This window comes from Phocoena phocoena, chromosome 19, assembly GCF_963924675.1.
Source record: "Phocoena phocoena chromosome 19, mPhoPho1.1, whole genome shotgun sequence".
Classification (NCBI taxonomy): Eukaryota; Metazoa; Chordata; class Mammalia; order Artiodactyla; family Phocoenidae; genus Phocoena; species Phocoena phocoena.
Genome location: NC_089237.1, coordinates 20765981 through 20784638, shown reverse-complemented (window position 1 = coordinate 20784638; position 18658 = coordinate 20765981). Strand labels below are relative to the sequence as shown.

Here is an 18658-nt window from a genome sequence, read left to right as displayed (position 1 = left end):
GTGGACAGGAAAAAAAAGATCATGCTCACCAACCTATACATATTTTTTATAGACGTGGAGTTGTATCATAGCTGATGTAAAATATATAGCTACAGTCTGAAAAACTAATTTTGCTAATTATTTAACAACTAATCATTTTTCCCATCATCTGCCTTTATTTCCTGTAATTAAAGAACCATTTGTTAATGCTTATTAATAGTTGATTATATGCTTGTATACAGTGTAGATAGCACCACAAATGTACATCAGAGGCTTGATTTAAATTTCATTTGACTTTCATGCGTATCATTTACGCATTACGTATCAGTGCAAATATTAATGCACTGAGGATTAATACATATAAAAATTTATATTCTGGGCTTCCCTGGTGGCGCAGTGGTTGAGAGTCCGCCTGCCGATGCAGAGGACACGGGTCGTGCACACGGTCCGGGAAGAATCCCACATGCCGTGGAGCGGCTGGGCCCGTGAGCCATGGCCGCTGAGCCTGTGCTCTGCAACAGGAGAGGCCACAACAGTGAGAAGTCCGCGTACGGCAAAAAAATAAAAAATAAAAGAATTTAAAAATAATAAAAATTTATATTCTGACCTAAAAAATAAAACTTTTAACCAAGGCTTTGAAAATACTAAAAATTTATAAGTGTGACATGAGTAAGATGGTGGCTCTGCAGTGGTAAATTTTTTCGCTGTGCTTACTTGCCTTGTAAAATTGTTCAGATGTGCCAAATATTCTGTTATGTCAATAGTCTCTCAAATAGGTAATACTTTGCAAATAAACTGATAGTGCTGTGAGACAGAACTCAAGTTAGTAAAGTGTGTTATGCTCAACTTTAAGAAGCAGCACATTTGTTGTGAAGAAACAGTTTACTGTAGGAATTGCAGTGCTTCACTGTAACACTGCAGAGAATGTAGCAAAATTTTTAAAACAAACACCAAAAGTTAGATTTCACTACATCATTTTGCCCAGAGTAGAGCCAATATTGGATTAGAAAAAGATAACAGTGTTCATACTGTGGGATTTATCCAACATTCCAAACTCTTCTATCAACCTTTAACAGCACCTCTGACGAATTAACCAGCAAAATTAACTAGTTTCCATGTCACTATTTTCTTCACTATCTTTACCATAAAGCTGAACAAATAAATAGTCAAATGACCAAACACACAGGCAACCTCATTCATTAATTTATTCAATAAATATGACTACAGTCCTACTATGTGCTAGGGACCAGGCTGGGTACTAGTTATCACTGGTGATAAAAAGATCCTACACTTTGGAACTTCACAGTCTAGATGGGGCTATAGGTGTACTAATGACCAAAATAAGCAAGAAACCTAGATAAATAATCCCTTAGATAATTAAGAGTTAAGAGTAGAAAATACTGTTACGTGCTATTTCATCAGTGATGCTATTGGAAGTGTTTTCCATTTCTCTTATTTTACAAAAGTTTCTTTTATAAACCTACAAATAACCTGATGTGCAAAAATGTCATCTCTAAGAACACCTGTTAATAAATACAATTTGTGATATGCTGCCAGGTAAGCTGATTCTGAATTTTGACAATGAGTAAAAAGTACTGCTCCCAAAATGCTTTTATTCTGTTTCATATCCCTTATTAAACACTTAGTTTTTTTATATTTCCTAGATGGAACACATATCCAATATAATATGGTATCAACTCCAAATTATTTCGATTTACCCTACACCACTCTGGACTCTAAGAACTTTAATTTTGGACGCAAAAAGCAGATTTCAATTAAGGCTGAAAAAATGATCTCATTCAGGATCACTGGGGATTAAAATATTTTGATAGATTATATAGCAATAATAATTAATAGTTATATATAGATCACTTTTCAAATAATCCACATATAACAGAAATATGATTATTGTTTCATCATTTCATCCTTTTTAAAAAGTGATTCAAAAGGCCTTAGGGTCATCCTTATGATTTCTAATTACTATGAATGTACCAGTTAATGAGAGAGCTGTGTTTTTAAAAGGCTTGATAGCAGAGTATACTCTGTGTCCTTGTGATGTTTAGAGTCTCTTTTCACAATAATTAATGAGTATTTAGCACACCCAAGAAGCATTTCTTGGGCACTTACTACAGGCCGGTTTCTGTGTTAATCACTCAGCTCTTCTCATACACGGTCTAGAACTACAGCTTGAGTCAGCAGCCTATTAATATTGGGTGTCTGATAAAAGATCTACCAATAATCTTTTAGTCCTAAGTAAGTGTAAATATATACATTTATACACTGATGACAAGCTTATAACAATGTATTAAAAAAGGTATCACTGGAAAAGTGTATGCTAATTTTATAGCACCATCTATATATCTTATTGATTGAGAAAGAAAGTTTCCCCTCATATTTGATCCATATTCTAATGGACTAATATGTGATCCTGAAACCGGCCGATGTAAAGATAAGATTTAGCATTAAGTGATATTCTAGCCTAAAAACCAATAACATTTTTTTTCTAAGTTTTCTCTTTTTGTTATACCACTTAAGTACTTTAAAATTTTTCTGAGTTCTAACAAAGAATTGCTAGCACCAATCCCTTACTCACAAAAATTAATTAAATAAAAGGCATCACAATAAACATGAAAATTACTTTTCAGCACCATTTTAAAACCTGAATGCAACAAACTCTGAAGGTCTTTTATGAACCAGAAACTGTTCTTAGCACTGAGCATACAAAAATAAGACACAGTTTCTGCCCTCAGAAGCTTAAAGACCAGTGGGGGAATAAACACTTAAATTAATAAATAATTTCAATACAATTGGCTGAAGTATGCACAGTAAGGAAAGGTCCTTAACCTAGCTGGAGGGAGGTGACGGGACTGAGTAGAATGACCACCAGAAGAAGTGGTGACCACTTTTCAAAAAAATGACCACCAGGGAAAGTCATGAGAAGGAGGTCCTTCACAGTGATAATGCCTCAGAAGAGTCTCGAAAGATGAGTAGGCATAACTAGGTAAAGAATGGGGTGAAATTTTTAGCAAAGACATGGAAGTGTGAAATAGCATATTGGATTATAGGAAGCACAAATGGGAATTTTCTAAAATTATGTTCTACGTGGACCCCATGGCCTTTCTGGGGCTTTTGTTCCTTTGAATTTTACCATTTCAACGTTCACATGTTCATAATACAGGGCTAGTAAACTCTACCATCTGGAGGCTATATTTCTGTAAATCCCAACCATCCAGGACATAGAAAGAAACCCAGAAATGAAAAATGGCTACCACGAAAGTCATGTGGTGAGAAGCTGACATCAAGAAGGAAACAAAAATTACACAATAACCTGGGAATATTTAGTGTAGGGGCATTCAGCTCTACACAGTTCAAAACCCCGTGAGAAAATACTATAGAACAATACATTACCTGATGGTCAAAATAGTGAGCATGGGTCACCAAGATAAAGTTTTCTCTTGTGGACCTTGTTTACAAAGCAGGGGGCTGTGTAATAAATACTCTTAGAAAGACTTCTATCCAATATTGTTGAAATAAAAGGTCACATATTAAATGAGAAATATGCCAATACCTGTAAAATTCATTATTTGTGAACCACCCATTTCTCAACCATATCAGACAGAAGGGATATTATTGCAGCACAAATAACAAAATTTAGTAACATAAAGAATCTCTGGATAGAAAATATTTAGGATCACAAATTGTGAGAAAAGAAAAAAATTATAGTTTTTGATTTATTATATGCATTGTCTTTTCATTTTTACATGACAAGCTTTCTATTTCAAAAGCTTATTTCATCTGACATCTTCACACATAGAAACTCTCAATAAATGTCTGGTAATGAATGAAAAAATGAATGAATTTTTAAAAAGGATTTTATATGCTGAAGGAATGACTGACTATATAGCCTCACATTTCACAATAAACTATAGCATATTAATTTGACCCCCAAATTAGGCAGAAAATAAAAGTATTCCATAAAGTGCTCTACTTGCTTATATTGCCAAGAAATGAGAGGTATACACTATAGGTCAAATTCTAGATTAAGACCAAAATATCAAGATAATATGAAAGTACTTTATTTAAGTATCAAATACATGAGCCAGATTAGCCAATCTTGGGTGGCTATAATGAACCAGATATTTTGCTACATCAAATACTCTGGTCCTCAAGGACCTGATTAGAACAGCCAAATTCACATCACTAACCTTTTTGTTAATTTTATTTTTTGATTTGTGTTGAAGTTTTTGCATTAAGCATACCATATAACATCTATCTGTATGGACCTATTAATATAATCTCCTCATCTAAACTCACAACTTATCACTGATCCAATTCTATATTCTACATATTTCCATTTATAGTCTGTTCATTTCAAATCAAATTCTACACAAGTTTTCACTCCCTTCTTATTCTGACTTATCTAAAAGCCTTTGTTAGGGCTTTAATATCTTAAATTATGCTATTTAGTTAATAATTTCTTTATTTCACATTAAATAAATGAATTCTGAAGTCTTAACATTTACAGAGAAACATTCCAGTTTCCACTGTCTTACAGTATTCTGTATGTTATTCTTGAGAAGTGAAATGATTAAGACTAGGAAAAAATAGTGTTAAAGTATTGATCTATAACTTCACAAAAACAAATTCAGCAATTCATTTGTAATAATTAAAGCATGAGAATTTTTAAAATTATTTTTTCATACTGTACAGCAACCTAATTTTTTTCCTGTTCTTGGCCAATGAAATCTTTACAGGTTAAAAATTACACATCATAAACCATTTTTCAAATAGTCAAAGTGCAAATTTTTCAGAGTTATTTTCAAACCTTGATAATTTTTAAAAACTTAAAACAGAGAGAGTTTTGCATAAGAGAAAACACGAAGTATTATTCAATAATGGCCATTTAAAATTTTCTACATACATACTGTTCATTGACTTATCATTTGGCATTCTACTTAGAGGGGAAAAAAAATGTACATAAGGGCCAAGTCAGTTTTAAAAAATTATAAACATACCCACGTGCAAATTGAGGATTTAAGACCACAGTATTGCACTCAATTATACTGTGAAACAAAATTTATCTCATGTCCTAAAGCATTCAGTCAAGTTTTAATAACTTCATATACCCTAGACCTAAAGCTGCCAAAGATGAAGGTTCATTGGCAATAAGAGAGCCTTCGATTATTATGAAGAAAATGTCCATGCTATTCGTAATATTTATCAAGTTAACATTTTAATCACGTGTCAGTATCTCATTTATTAATAGAATGAATACATTTCTCACAAATTCTGACTTTCTGTTACCACCTCCCCCCAACTTGAGATGCGTCTGCCATTTTCAAGGTTTTAGAAACACTTGTTGAAAAGACAGACCACTGGAAAGTTTACTATAGTAGTGTGAAATTTTAATTATCCCAAGGAAGTACATAGTGAATAATTTTTAAGAAGCGAGGATAGTTTTATGACTTTCAAAATTAATTCAAATGAAACAACGTGAGCCTGATTTTTGCTTTGAGTAAAGAAGTTATCATTAGAAGATCGAGTTCCAAGGGAACCACAAGCGCCAACACTGTAAAATTTACCTTCCCATATGACAGCCTTTACCCTTAGAAGAAAAAAGTCACCTTTCATTCTAAAGAAGTTACTCAGGTTAGCCTAGTTCCAATAGACAGTGAAACCATGGACGAAAAAATCATGCAAAAGGATTAGTTATTCCAACTCAGGTTTGCTGCCATTTCAGGGACACCCCATAAGTACTCTTCCTCTGCAGACTTAGAGTTGACCCCTGACAACCCCTAAGAAATAAAATTGTGGAGAAGTTATCACTGTCCAAAGCTGGGGGGTGGGGGAAGGGGAGCAAATGAGAGATGTATGAGAACCGACACGCTTTGCCCTCCGAAATGCCTCATATTTACTTTTGACAAAAGAAATAAATAGAAGCAAAACCGAGATTCAGAAGGAACTCTCTCTGCTGCGTGCACCGGTAGAGCATTTTAAAGACCCTTTAGAAAAGAAGCGGGCTGGAGGCTCACCTTCCATCTCGCCGCGGGGCTGGGCTGGAGCTGCCGGTCTGGCTACCCGGCCTCTCCACGTGCTCCTGCAGTCGCCGGGACGCAGCGCGCAGCTGGCGGGAGATTCCCAGCGCGGGGAGTCCCCGGGATCCGGCCGCCGCTTCGGCGCAGATTGAAAGGGACAGGAGCCGGCGACCGGCCGGTGCGCGGGGTTACAGCGGCGCTGGCTGGCGGCGGCTTTAAAGGACGCTCACCGCGGAGCGCCGGAGGTACCTACCGTGCCTCCAGCCTCCTTTTGAATGTCAAAGCCAAGAACCCCGATAGGATGGAAACGGTGCGACTGTAAATTGTCTCAGAATGTCTATTTTGGAAGGATAATGGATGGGAGAGTAATATCACGTGGCGGAAGGGAGGATCTGGATTGATTCCTTTCAAGTATAAAAGAGGTTTGTCTTAAATTGAGCAAAATCTGGAACTTTGGGTCTAGATTCAGGGATGATAGCCATGAGTGCCATCGATGAGAATTCACTTCATTCGATGTATTATGTTTTACTTTTTCAGTTTTTCATTTCACATAATAAAAGTTCTTGGTCCAAGTTTTCAGAAACTTCTGAGACAGTTCCGGAGTATTTTGGCACTTTCATCAGCTCAACGTTTTCATTTTTGGAAGCAATTCTCTCACTTTGTTTTCCCTTCTGGGAACTGCTTGGTTTATTTGCCACCACTCACAAAATACTACACACTCTATTTATGTGTGTTTATTTTCTGCTACCTTGCCTTCCTCCAAATAGGATCTGAAACAGCTTACAAAACTACGTATATAATGTATCAGTGCTAAGGGGTTGGGGTTGGGGAGACACAATAAGAGTAAAATTAACTCAAAGATGTTAGTACACATCTTTTCCCAACATCCTTCCCACTTTATAGAGGTCAAGCACGCACTTGACTATAGGGAGAGGAAAGGGAAGTGACCACATAATTTTTCAAAACAGAATTTTTCTTCACACTGAGGTCGAAGGGACATTGTTCAGGTGAGTCCTCAAAGTTACCCAGTGTGCTGAACTGGACAACATGTAAATGATCCTCAGAAAGACCACTTTCACCCTTGTTAGAAACTTACGTTGTTGATATATATAAATATATTTGAGACTTAAGGTTGGGAGTTTGTGCATCAGCAGGCCATATCAGAATAAACCCACACTTACCAGTTAAAGAACGCATGTTGTAATTTTATGAATTTTAGTTTATTTTAAATATGCCTTGGTATAGGAGATACGTATAGATATAGATATAGGTATATAATTTTTAAATGAGTTAATAACTTGTATTGGCTTTGTTTTAAGATCATGGCACCGCGATAGCATCTCTATAGCTTGTATGGGTTGGAGTTTTACAGGATAATATCAATTTCAGAGAAATACTCTAAACACTAGGTCTAATTTTAGTATTGAAAGGGGAAATTTGTTGTTTGTTAGTTTCTAAAAGCAAAAATAGCACATCAAAAGTAGCAGAAGAGGAACTGTAAATTTTCACAGGGATGGTGTAAGGATGAATAGTTATTTGGTTATTAAAGAGTTTTAGAAAACGTTTAGTTTCCATTACAATGTTCTTTATGCTTAGCAATGGAATGTGTTACTACTTGGTAAATAATTAGTTCAGTATTGAGTATTTCAGACTCAAGAGAATGACACTTAACGGGATAGATAAAAAGTAAACAGGTAAAATAATTTATGCAGCTATTTTGCCCTCAAGGAGGTGGAGCATAAATCCCCACTCCTCAAGTGTGGGATTCACGTCTGGGAGTTCCCTGGTGGCCTAGTGGTTAGGATTCTGGGCTTTCACTGCTGTGGCCTGGATTCAATCCCTGGTCGGGGAAATGAGATCCTGCAAGTCACGTGGCGTGGCCAAAAAAAAAAGATTAAAAAAAGTGGGATTCACACATAGTGACATCCTTCCAAAGAGTACAGTATGAAAAAGGAGAGGGCGGAGAGTAACTTTATATTACAGAAACCAGACAAACACTACCTCAGCCAGGTGATCAAGGTAACATCCACAATGATATAAGGCATGCTGATAGTTTGTACCTTGATACAGTGTGGTGAGTATGGCACTTCACCTCTGTAGTTTTCCACCCATAAACCTGTAGCCCCAGTCTAATAATGAAAAAAGAAAAGCAGAAAAAGTCCAATAGACAGGCATTCTGCAAAGTGTCTGACCAGTTAAGGTCAGGTCAATGTCATAAAAACTAACTGTCAAGGTCATCAAAACTAAGAAATGTCTGAGGAACTGTCACAGCCAAGAGGAACCTAAGGAGACTTGACTAAACGTAATGTGGGATCCTGACTGGGATCCTGGAGCAGAAAAAGGCCATTAGGTAAAAGCTAAGGAAATCTGAATCAAGTATGGACTTTATTTAGTAAGGTATCAGTATTGGTTCATTAACTGTGAGAAATGTACAATAACTAATGTAAGATGTTAATAGCAAGGAAATAGGTGGGTGTATGTGAGAACTCTTTGTACTATCTTCACAGTTTTCCTTAAATCTAAAACTATTCTAAAAGAGTGGATGGATACTTTGAACAAATTACTACTCACTTCCTTAGGTGTCTTCTCATAGTATTCAAAGTTGATCACACAGCGTTTACAAGGATCAATTACTTATAACTGGGAAGGTAATAAAACACTGTGGATTTATAATGTACTTTGACTAAAACTTCCAGGGAATCAGAGATGATGCCTAAATTTGTCTTCATTATCATCACTTTAAGAAGGGTACAGTTGAGACTAAACCATGAATCTAGACACGGTAACTGACATGGGTGGATCTGACTCACCGAATCACATTTCATGGCTTATGCTATGTAGGTAAAATTAACAGTGACTAAAACTGAAATCACTGACAAAGGTTGCTCCCAGACCATCTGAGATAGCCCAAGTACTGACTCGGCTCAAAGGAAATAAAACTGAAAACTCTTGATCTCAGCCCAAATAATCATTCTGCACCCTGTCTGAACCTTGGGCTCTCTACCCACCAGCCTACTCAAAACCACAACTGAGGGTGTCCCGCTGCTAAGAAACAGACAACACACAGGGCATTCCAGGCCATCAAATTAGGAGCCAAGAAGGAACCATCAAAGACGCTGGCATGGTCCCCTTGGGAGCTCGCTCATCTTGACTTAGCATCCCTCCCCTCAGGAAAAGCATTTGGGGATCTCGCCTTTCAATTGGGCCCTTTCTTTAAAACAGTCTTACTTCACAACCCTGGACACATCTGCAAGTGGGGTCTCTCAATGCCGTGTGATACTCGAAGTTGAAGATGAAGATTAAACGTTCCTCTAGAGTGTGAAGGCCTGGAGATGCCTTATTGGTGCACTAGCGGTTCTTCATTTTGTGGGTAGAACACAGTTGGGTAAAAATCGGGTGTTAAGAGTTTGAAAAAGACTGTGCACACAGTTTCAGACAGTTCATGAGAAGAAAGGCATAGGAAATTACCACGTGGGGCTCTCTGCTTCCTGTGAAGTGTAAATTTTCACAAGCTTCTCCCTCCTCAGGTCCTCATGTAATCGCATTCCTACCCACCCTATCCCACTGGGACCACCATGTTCCTCTCGTCGATCTCTTCAGCCCCTAGACTAAGGAAGTGACCGAAACGCGAAGCCTTACGTTCTTTCTTCTTCTACTCTTTTCTTCTCTCAGGGATTGCCCAGAGAAAACCGAGCCACCGACAGCGCGGGGGAACGGCGCCAGACTCGAGGCGCGAAGCATCAGAACCATCCGCATGACGGCAGCCGCGTGCGCGCGAGGGGGCGGGGCGCTCGCTTCCCGCGCACCTGCCCAAGGCCCTGCCCTCTGCCCGCGCCCCGCCCCCAGCCCCGCCCAGGCGCCCAGCTCGGCCCACGCGCGCGAGGCTCCGGTTCACGCGAGCGTTCTCCTGCGCGTCCGCTCCCGCTGTAGCGTCGGACAGTTAGGGGAGTCGACCCCCGTCGGTTTGCTCCTCTCGGTGGAGGAGAGATGGGGAGGCGTTGCGCTGGGGCTGAGGTAGGAAGGAGCCCGCTCCTCGACGCTAGCCCCTGAGCCGTGATGCGAGCGTGGGTCCTGCTCTCCGCGGTGCTCTGGTACCTCACAGGAGGTGGGGATCCTCCCGCCAGGTCCCCTGGCCTCTCCCATCTTCTCCGTCCTGCCTCCTCCGCCCCGCCCCGCCCCACTCTGAGCCCTGGCTTCTCTTCTACGTAAAAAGTCAGTGGTTTCTTTCCTCCGCAGTTGGATGGCAGCGTAATTCCGAGCGCACTGAGAAAGGCTTCATTTATGGCAAGCCGGGACACCCAGGTAATAAGGACCTCTTCACTCCTAGAGTCTGCCCAAAGAGCCGGGGTTCCGTGGCTCTGCTAAGGTTCTTCCCGAGGAGGGAAATGGAACAAACATGTATTGAACGTATACTGTGTGCTCTGCACTTCCCGTAGGTTGTTGCATCGTTTCATCCTTACAGCGACGCCACTACGCGTCAGTTGAATCACCTTACCTAAAGCTGCATAGCTCGGTAGGAGCTAAGATTCCATTCAGATCTCTTTCTCCGATGCCACCTCACTTCCAGGTGTCCCCGCTGCTTTGCAACATGCGAGGCCCCCTCAGAGGAGTGATTTCCGGGGCTGGAAGTCCCTCTGTTTGGAATGCCCTTATCCCTTCCCTTGTTAACTAGAACTCCTACATATCCTTTACGGCTCAGCTCAAATGTCATTTGTCACTGTGATGAAACTTTCTCACACTCGCCAAGGAAAATTAGTCACAAGGCTCATTTTAGATAACTTTGGGCCGGTTCATAGCATTGGTCTGCTTTGGAATCTCTCCGTGTTTGGCGGCCCTCCCCTTCCCTGCCACCACCAAATTGTAGGACACTGTCTTCTTTATATGTTCAGAGCCTGGCATTCAGTAGGCTTTAAAATTAATATCTTGTGGGACTGTATTTGTTCCAAGCACATTGTTGCTGCTTCCATCAAATCCGAAACAGAATAGGTACTGCAGAAAATCTTCCTTGTCTGTCCCATTTAATTATTGTTCCTAACAGAGGAAATTTATAGTTAAATATCATGTTTGCCTTGCGGATGACAACGATCATCTTTAAAATAGTTTTGCAACCAAAAGATCCTTTTCTGATCTTTAATTTGATTCCACTAACCCTTCAAATTTTTTTTATTCTAGTTAGTTCTGAATGCGTACATCAAGATGTATTATGTACATTTTAGCAACTAAGACGTGGCACAGCCAAAATAAATAAATAAATTGATAAATATTAAAAAAATAAAATGTATTATGTACATTTTTATAAACAACACTATAATATCACAGAAAAAAAAATATCGACTCTGTAGCAGTCTAGAGTTTTAAGATCTATGAGAAGCAGAACGGACTTTAGCATTCCAAATGTTATAATGATATGCTGATTTTTAAAATAGTGAAATCCAGAAAGAACTAATCAAAGTAACTTTGGGAAAAAATGGTAGGAAGTGTGTTTCTTAATTTTGCTATATAATGTAGTTATATATTGTTTTATTTTTGTCACAGTGAAATTATATGTAAAATTACATCACAATAGCCCAATCCTTGTCTGTATGGATTTGAAATGCGCTGAAAAAGAAACAGTGGACCCCACCTACTTATGGGTTGGGCCTAATGAAAAGCCATTAACAGGTAAGTTATTCGATTTTAATATCTTCTTTTCTTAATGATGCAAACATTTTTTAAGAAAAGCGCTGTCATTTATTGGAATGAACAAATTGAAATTTAATTTTAACTACAGATTCACTTACTCCATATTTAGACAATCATATTATATCTTGGTCTGTGCCTTATTTTCTCCTTAGGCAAAAACTGAAGCAGTAATTTTTGTACCTTACTTCCCAAAGCTGTATTAGTTCAGAAGTTCTTATAAAACCTAAAATTTATCCTTGCAGCACCTGTTATAGGAGATGAGGTAACTAATAATGTAATTTTTCACGATGTTAGGAGGGTGTCTTATAATATGAGCATTGTTAAATTTCTGTCTTATGTGAAGAAATTGCATAGAACTATAAGGCAGTGTGATCTCACTTACACAATTACTGGCATAAATCAATTGAAATTAGATGCCAAGAAATGAATTAAAGAAAACCAAAATATATTTCAAAAGTGTACTTATCTCATGTGGTTTTCCATTGAGTAATATGACAGAGTTACGATTTTGTTGAATTCTTGAAGTTAAAATAGTCCATTAATTTTTAAATTTTTGTATTTATTTGTAACCCCAAGTTTACTAAATACTGTTTGAATTGTTACATGTTAAATACCAAGCAATTTACTCTTTCTGTTTAGGAAATAATAAAATAAATATAACCAAAACAGGAAAGCTGATGGTGAAAGACTTTCTGGAGCCTTTGTCTGGACTTTACACATGCACTCTTTCTTATAAGACTGTCCAAGCAGAAACCCAAGAAGAAAAGGTAGTAAAGCAGAGATATGACTTTATGATCTTTGGTAAGAATATAGGCACATTTTAACTTAAACATTTAATATGGATCAGAATTAAGTATATGGTTTCTTCATTTAGTGAAAATGAGTCTTATATATAATCATTATGACTTATAGAGTATTTTGGGTGTATTTGACTAGGCAAACTCTTAAACTGACATCAAAATAGTGTGTCCTAAATAATCCTTTTTCAGCCTCCCACTTCCCACTGTAGGTATGCAGGCACAATCTACATTATCACAACTTTGCCAGGTAATTTAAAAACTTATGTTTAATTCCATAAAAGCAAATTAATGATCCTTTTCACTGGACTGTGCTGACAGCAACACTTCTGTAAATTAAGACCCTCACCATCAAAATCTTATTTTTTTCTTGAACCTTTTAACTTACATATATAGCCAGCCCACAGAAACCATACAATCTCTTGTACTGAGTGGGTAATATATCAGATGAAAATAACCTTTTTCATTAAAGTTATTCGTTTTATATCTTTTTGTGAGGACAAACTGTTAAAACATTTTATTAGAAAAAATAAAATACCCCCAAAAAACCCATTTTATTAGATAAATTAAGTTTCTGTGCTGGTTTGCAAGATTGATGGGATTAACTATTACATGTTATTTGGAAATTAATGCTAGGCACAATTGTTTTATTCTCATCTTTTTTAAAGCCTACCGGGAACCTGACTATTCATATCAGATGGCTGTACGTTTTACCACAAAATCTTGTGTAGGGAAGCATAATGATCTGCTTTTTAGACTGCTGAAGAAAATCTTGGATAATTTAATCTCTGATTTGTCATGCCATATCGTAGAACCATCATATAAATGCCATTTTGTTAAAGTCCCAAAACATGGCCTCATTCCTGAGCTATTTATAGCCTTTCAAGGTAAAAAAAGTTTTAATATTTCTTTCGTTTTATGTGTTTAATCTTAATTACACAATTAATTGCCATATTATTATAGAAAGCTTATAAATAGTAGGCCTTAAATGTTTGTTAAGCACTAAAGTATGTTGTTGGTCGTAACCTGGTTGTGGTTTTAAAAATTAACACATTATTTGCCTTCAGCTATGATATATTGTTGCCTGTCTTTTAGAACTTACTATCATTTTATAAATATGGGCTTTAATTATGCAGCTAATATTTAACTTATAACTTCTTATAGAATTTTAAATTGTATGTTTGAGAACTTAACAAAAGGGAGAAACCAAACCAAACCAACCCAGAATTATTACTATTCATTTTAAAGCCTTGTAGTTACCTCCATTAGCCCCCAGATGGAGTGAAATCATAATGTATAAATCATTCAAATTGTGCACCTTTACTTTATTACTAGAATTACATAGATGAAACACATGCACACATGCATACTGAATTCAGCATTTGGAGCTTTATTGGAATGTTTGGAACTTTTTGGAATCTTTCTGTGAAAATGTTATTTTTCCCCCTCCAGTTAATCCTTTTGCACCAGGGTGGAAAGGTAAATGCAATGAGTCTGTTGACTGTCAAGATAACACTAACCATAATATCCTCCAGGTGAGAATTTCAGTGTAAGGGGAAAGTATTTGAATAGTATACAAAGCTATTTAAAAACTGAAATATGAAGTATTATTGATTTTTGGTTTCAGTTTAATAAACTGAGATTGTTGCAATCTTGGCTATTTTAAAATGTTTTGTTGTGGAAGAGTACATCTGGAATGTTATATAGCTCCCCAGGTTAATATTATGTATTTTTCCTATGACAGAAGGATGGATCACTGGTCTTTGTTCGCCAAATGTAACTAAGCAGCAGCTTGAAGAACCACCTTACAATCATGTCAACCTAGGTTAAAACAGTGGTTCTTCCAAAATTGTATCTGTACTGATCAAAATAGTTGCTCTCTCCTCTGCCTCCTTAGAGGCTAAGGACATAGTCTAAAAAATCCTTTCACTCTCCCCCTCTATCCCTGAGCGCATACCCTTAATATTGTGCATGGTTTGTGGGTTATTATTAGTTATTATTTAAGCCCCATGCTCAAAAAATAAAACAAAATTTACACCATTAGCCTGTAATGCTGATTAGAGAAAAGTTTTGGTTTCCATTTTGCTTGGCTTTTTTTTTTTTTTAATTTTATTTATTTATTTTTGGTTGTGTTGGGTCCTAATTGCTGCGCGTGGTCTTTCTTTAGTTGCGATGAGCGGGGGCTACTCTTTGTTGTAGTGTGCGGGCTTATCATTGCGGTGGCTTCTCTTGCTGCGGAGCACAGGCTCTAGGTGCGTGGGCTTCAGTAGTTGGGGCACGCGGGCTCTAGAGCACAGGCTCAGTAGACGTGGCACACGGGCTTAGTTGCTCCGCGGCATGTGGGATCTTCCCAGACCAGGGCTCGAACCCGTGTCCCCTGCATTGGCAGGCGGATTCTTAAGCACTGCGCCACCAGGGAAGCCCCTTGCGTGGCTTTTTGGAATTAGAAATAATGAACTCCCGGTTATCTACATATGGAATAGACATGATGCAAATAATTCAAAACAAGTGCTTTTTAACCTCAATTTAGTTTTTCTTAACTGTTGTGCATAAAAATTGACAATAATCGATAAGGTCAAGGCTAAACTAATTTTAGTATTAACATGCAACTTTTCGGGAATTCATCTGTTGTGTAAAGCAATGGCATGTTTGTATTACGTTTCATTGCCTCTGATACAGGAGGAGAAATTTGGTTCATAGTTTAGTAATTGTACTTCTCTCTGGTGTTTTTAAATCTTAGGCAAGAAATCGAATAGAAGAATTTTTCCGGAGCCAAGCATATATTTTCAACCATAATTTTAATAACACTCTACCAGCTATGCATTTTGTGGACCACAGTTTTCAGATAGTACGAATAGATAGCTGTCATCCAGGCTTTGGAAAAAATGAAGGTCTCCACAGCAATTGCGCTACCTGTTGTGGTAATTATAAAATATAAATATCTAATTATTTAGGTTATATAGTCAGAATTCACTTAGCATAATTCAGTTGAATATTTTTAGTGGTTCTCTTTACCAAAAGAATATGTTTAGTTGAAGGGAAGTAAAAATTCAAAGCCCAAATTTCTAAATATACTTATCTTCATGTATATGAATTCTGCTAATGTAATCTTTTGTATTACAAAATATTTCTGTAGTTTTTTTTTTTTTTTTTTTTGGCTGCGTTGGGTCTTCGTTGCTGCGTGCAGGCTTTCTCTAGTTGTGGTGCGTGGGGGCTACTCTTTGTTGCGGTGCGCGGACTTCTCATTGCAGTGGCTTCTCTTGTTGTGGAGCACGGGCTCTAGGTGTGGGCTTCAGTAGTTGTGGTGCATGGGCTCAGTAGTTGTGGCTCGCGGGCTCAGTAGTTGTGGCGCACGGACTTAGTTGCTCCACAGCATGTGGGATCTTCCCAGACCAGGGCTCGAACCCGTGTCCCCTGTATTGGCAGGTGGATTCTTAACCACTGCGCCACCAAGGAAGCCCTTCTGACTTAAGCTACTATACTATGAAAGAAAACAAAATGGTCCTGCCTAGAAATTGTAAATAGGAACTAGAAAACAAGAAATAGGAACTCATAAATGAAGCAATGCAGAAGACACTGTAAAATGCTGATGCTAAAGGAAAAAGATAAGATTCTAACTCTTTTCTGTCTTTAAGATGATCAGACAACAATGTCTAAAACTTATAAATGGGGAGTTCCCTGGCGGTCCTGTGGTTAGGACTCTGCGCTTTCACTTCCGTGAAATCCTGGGTTCAATCCCTGGTTAGGGAGCTAAGATCCTGCAACACGCTCAGTGCAGCCAAGGAAAAAACCTCATAATAATCTTCCACACCTTAACTGGCTGAACATTACTCATAGTATAACATAGATATAGAATGTCAATGGTGTGACATTAATGGCAATTTGTATTATTGGTATAAGATACCTCTAACTGAAATTATAATAATCTACTCCATTGTGTTTTCCTCTGCAGTGGTTTGTGGTCCTGGGACTTTTAGTCCTGATGTTGATGTTACATGTCAGACCTGCGTTTCTATCCAAATCTACGGAGCTAAATCTTGCCCATAAAACTTCAAACAAAAACTGCAACGTGAAGACTAGAGGTGAAAGCATTGTTACTTGCTTGTGGAGGTGGCGAACATAAGATGATTTGTTCACATCCCAGAGTGTCATAGATAGTTCCAGTAAGTAAGATCAGTAAGACCAAAACATTGGAAAACATACCTTTTAGAAACCCTAAAAAGATAGTTGACATGGCATTTCTAAGAAGGCATTTAATATCTCCAGTGTGCAAAGGAAAGTGTAAGTATGAGTGGATGAGTTTTATTGAAATATGTTTTGTTGTTTACAAACAATCTGTTTCCGTGTACCTAAGACTATATTAAGGTAAAGAAAAGTAGCAAAGTATAATATAATAAAAACGTTGTACTTTCCATGTATTATTTTGTTTGATATCACTCTTATATAAAGGCATATATATTACCTTTATAATTAGAACCAAAAAAGTTATTTCTTTTGGTGTCTTTGCTTTCAGTTTGTTTTTAGAATAATAGAATTTATTAGTATAGTTTTAGGTTTACAGAATAATTGAGCAGATATTATACAGGATTCCATATACCCACTCCAGCCCACACCCTCATCCCTCCCCAGTTTCCCCTATTAACATCTTGCATTAGTGTGATGCGTTTGTTACAATTAATGAACCAATGTTGATACATTATTATCAACTATAGTTCATAGTTTATATTAAGGTTCATTCTTTGTGTTCTGCAGTTCTATGGGTTTTGACAACTGCATAATGACATGTGTCCACCCTTAAAGTTTCATACAGAATAGTTTCACCACCCTTAAAATGCCCTATGCTTCACCTATTCATCTCTCTCCCTTACCCCAGAGCCATTGACAACCAGTAATCTTTTTACTGCCTCTATAGTTTTGCCTTTTCCAAAGTGTCATAAACTTGGAATTGTACAGTATGTAGACTTTCCAGACTGGCTTCTTTCACTTACCAATATTCATTTAAGTTTCCTCCATGTCTTTTTGTGACTTAATAGATCATTTTTTATTGCTGAATAATATTCCATCATATGGGTGTGTCAAGGACATCTTGGTTGCTTCCAGTTTTTGGTGATTATGAATAAAGTTGCTATAAATATTTGTGTACAGGTTTTTGTATGGGCCTAAGTTTTCAAGTCAATTGCGTAAATACGAAGGAGCATGTCTGCTGGATTGTATAGTAAAATTATGTTTAGTTTTGTAAGAAATTGCCAAACCGTGTCCCCACTTGGTCTCCCATTTTATATTTCCACCAGCAATGGATGTGTTTCTTCTTGTTCCTCATCCTCACCAGCTTTTGGTATTTTCAGTGTTTTTGATTTTGGCCGTTCTAACAGGTATATAGTGATATTTCATTGTCATTTTAGTTTTAAATCCCCTAATGACATCTGGTCTGAGCATCTTTTCATATGTTATTTGTCATGTGTATATCTACTGTTCAGATCTTTCTCCATTTTTTTTATTGGATTAGTCATTCTTATTGTTGAGTTCTAAGAGTTCTCTGTATATTTTAGATACAAGTTCTTTATCGGATATGTGTTTTGCAAATATTTTCTCCCATTTTGTGGCTTGTCTCTTTATTCTTCTCACAATGTCTTTCACTAAGCAGAAGTTTTTAATTTTAGTAAAATTCAATTTACCAATTTTTTCCCCATGGATCATGCTTTTGGTGTCATACCTAAAAACTCATTACCAAGCCCAAGGTCATCTAGGTTTGCTCCTGTTGTATTCTAGAAATTATATAGTTTCGTGTTCTTTGCATATGGATGGTTCCAGCGCCATTTGTTGAAAAGACTATCCTTCCTCCATTGAATTGCCTTTGCTCCTTTGTCAAAAATCAGTTGACCGGGCTCCCCTGGTGGCGCAGTGGTTGAGAGTCCGCCTGTCGAAGCAGGGGACGCAGGTTCGTGCCCCGGTCCGGGAAGATCCCACATGCCGCGGAGCAGCTGGGCCTGTGAGCCATGGCCGCTGAGCCTGTACGTCCGGAGCCTGTGCTCCGCAACAGGAGAGGCCACAACAGTGAGAGGCCCGCGTACCGCAAAAAAAAAAAAAAAAAAAGTCCACATCAAAAAAAAAATCTTAAAAAAAAACAATAAATAAAATAAAATTAATAAATCAAGGGACTTCCCT

At 37.7% G+C, this 18658-nt stretch overlaps 2 protein-coding genes across 2 annotated transcripts in view; one reads left to right on the top strand and one right to left on the bottom strand.

Annotated features, from left to right (window-relative positions):
- The window catches only part of IKZF3 (IKAROS family zinc finger 3), an 82504-nt gene extending 76275 nt beyond the window's left edge, over nt 1-6229 (bottom strand). The window contains exon 1 of the mRNA XM_065897785.1: nt 6012-6229. Coding sequence (XP_065753857.1) covers nt 6012-6018 — 7 coding nt within the window. The 5' untranslated portion in view covers nt 6019-6229. The remainder of the gene's footprint in view (nt 1-6011) is intronic.
- Nucleotides 6230-10070: 3841 nt separating this feature from the next.
- On the top strand, nt 10071-16911 carry ZPBP2 (zona pellucida binding protein 2). Its single transcript, XM_065897520.1, has 8 exons — nt 10071-10119; nt 10251-10316; nt 11550-11675; nt 12336-12497; nt 13162-13380; nt 13946-14028; nt 15234-15414; nt 16446-16911. The coding sequence occupies exons 1-8, from the start codon at nt 10071-10073 to the stop codon at nt 16538-16540; spliced, it is 981 nt and encodes a 326-aa protein (XP_065753592.1). The 3' UTR covers nt 16541-16911.
- The last annotated feature ends 1747 nt before the right edge of the window (nt 16912-18658 follow it).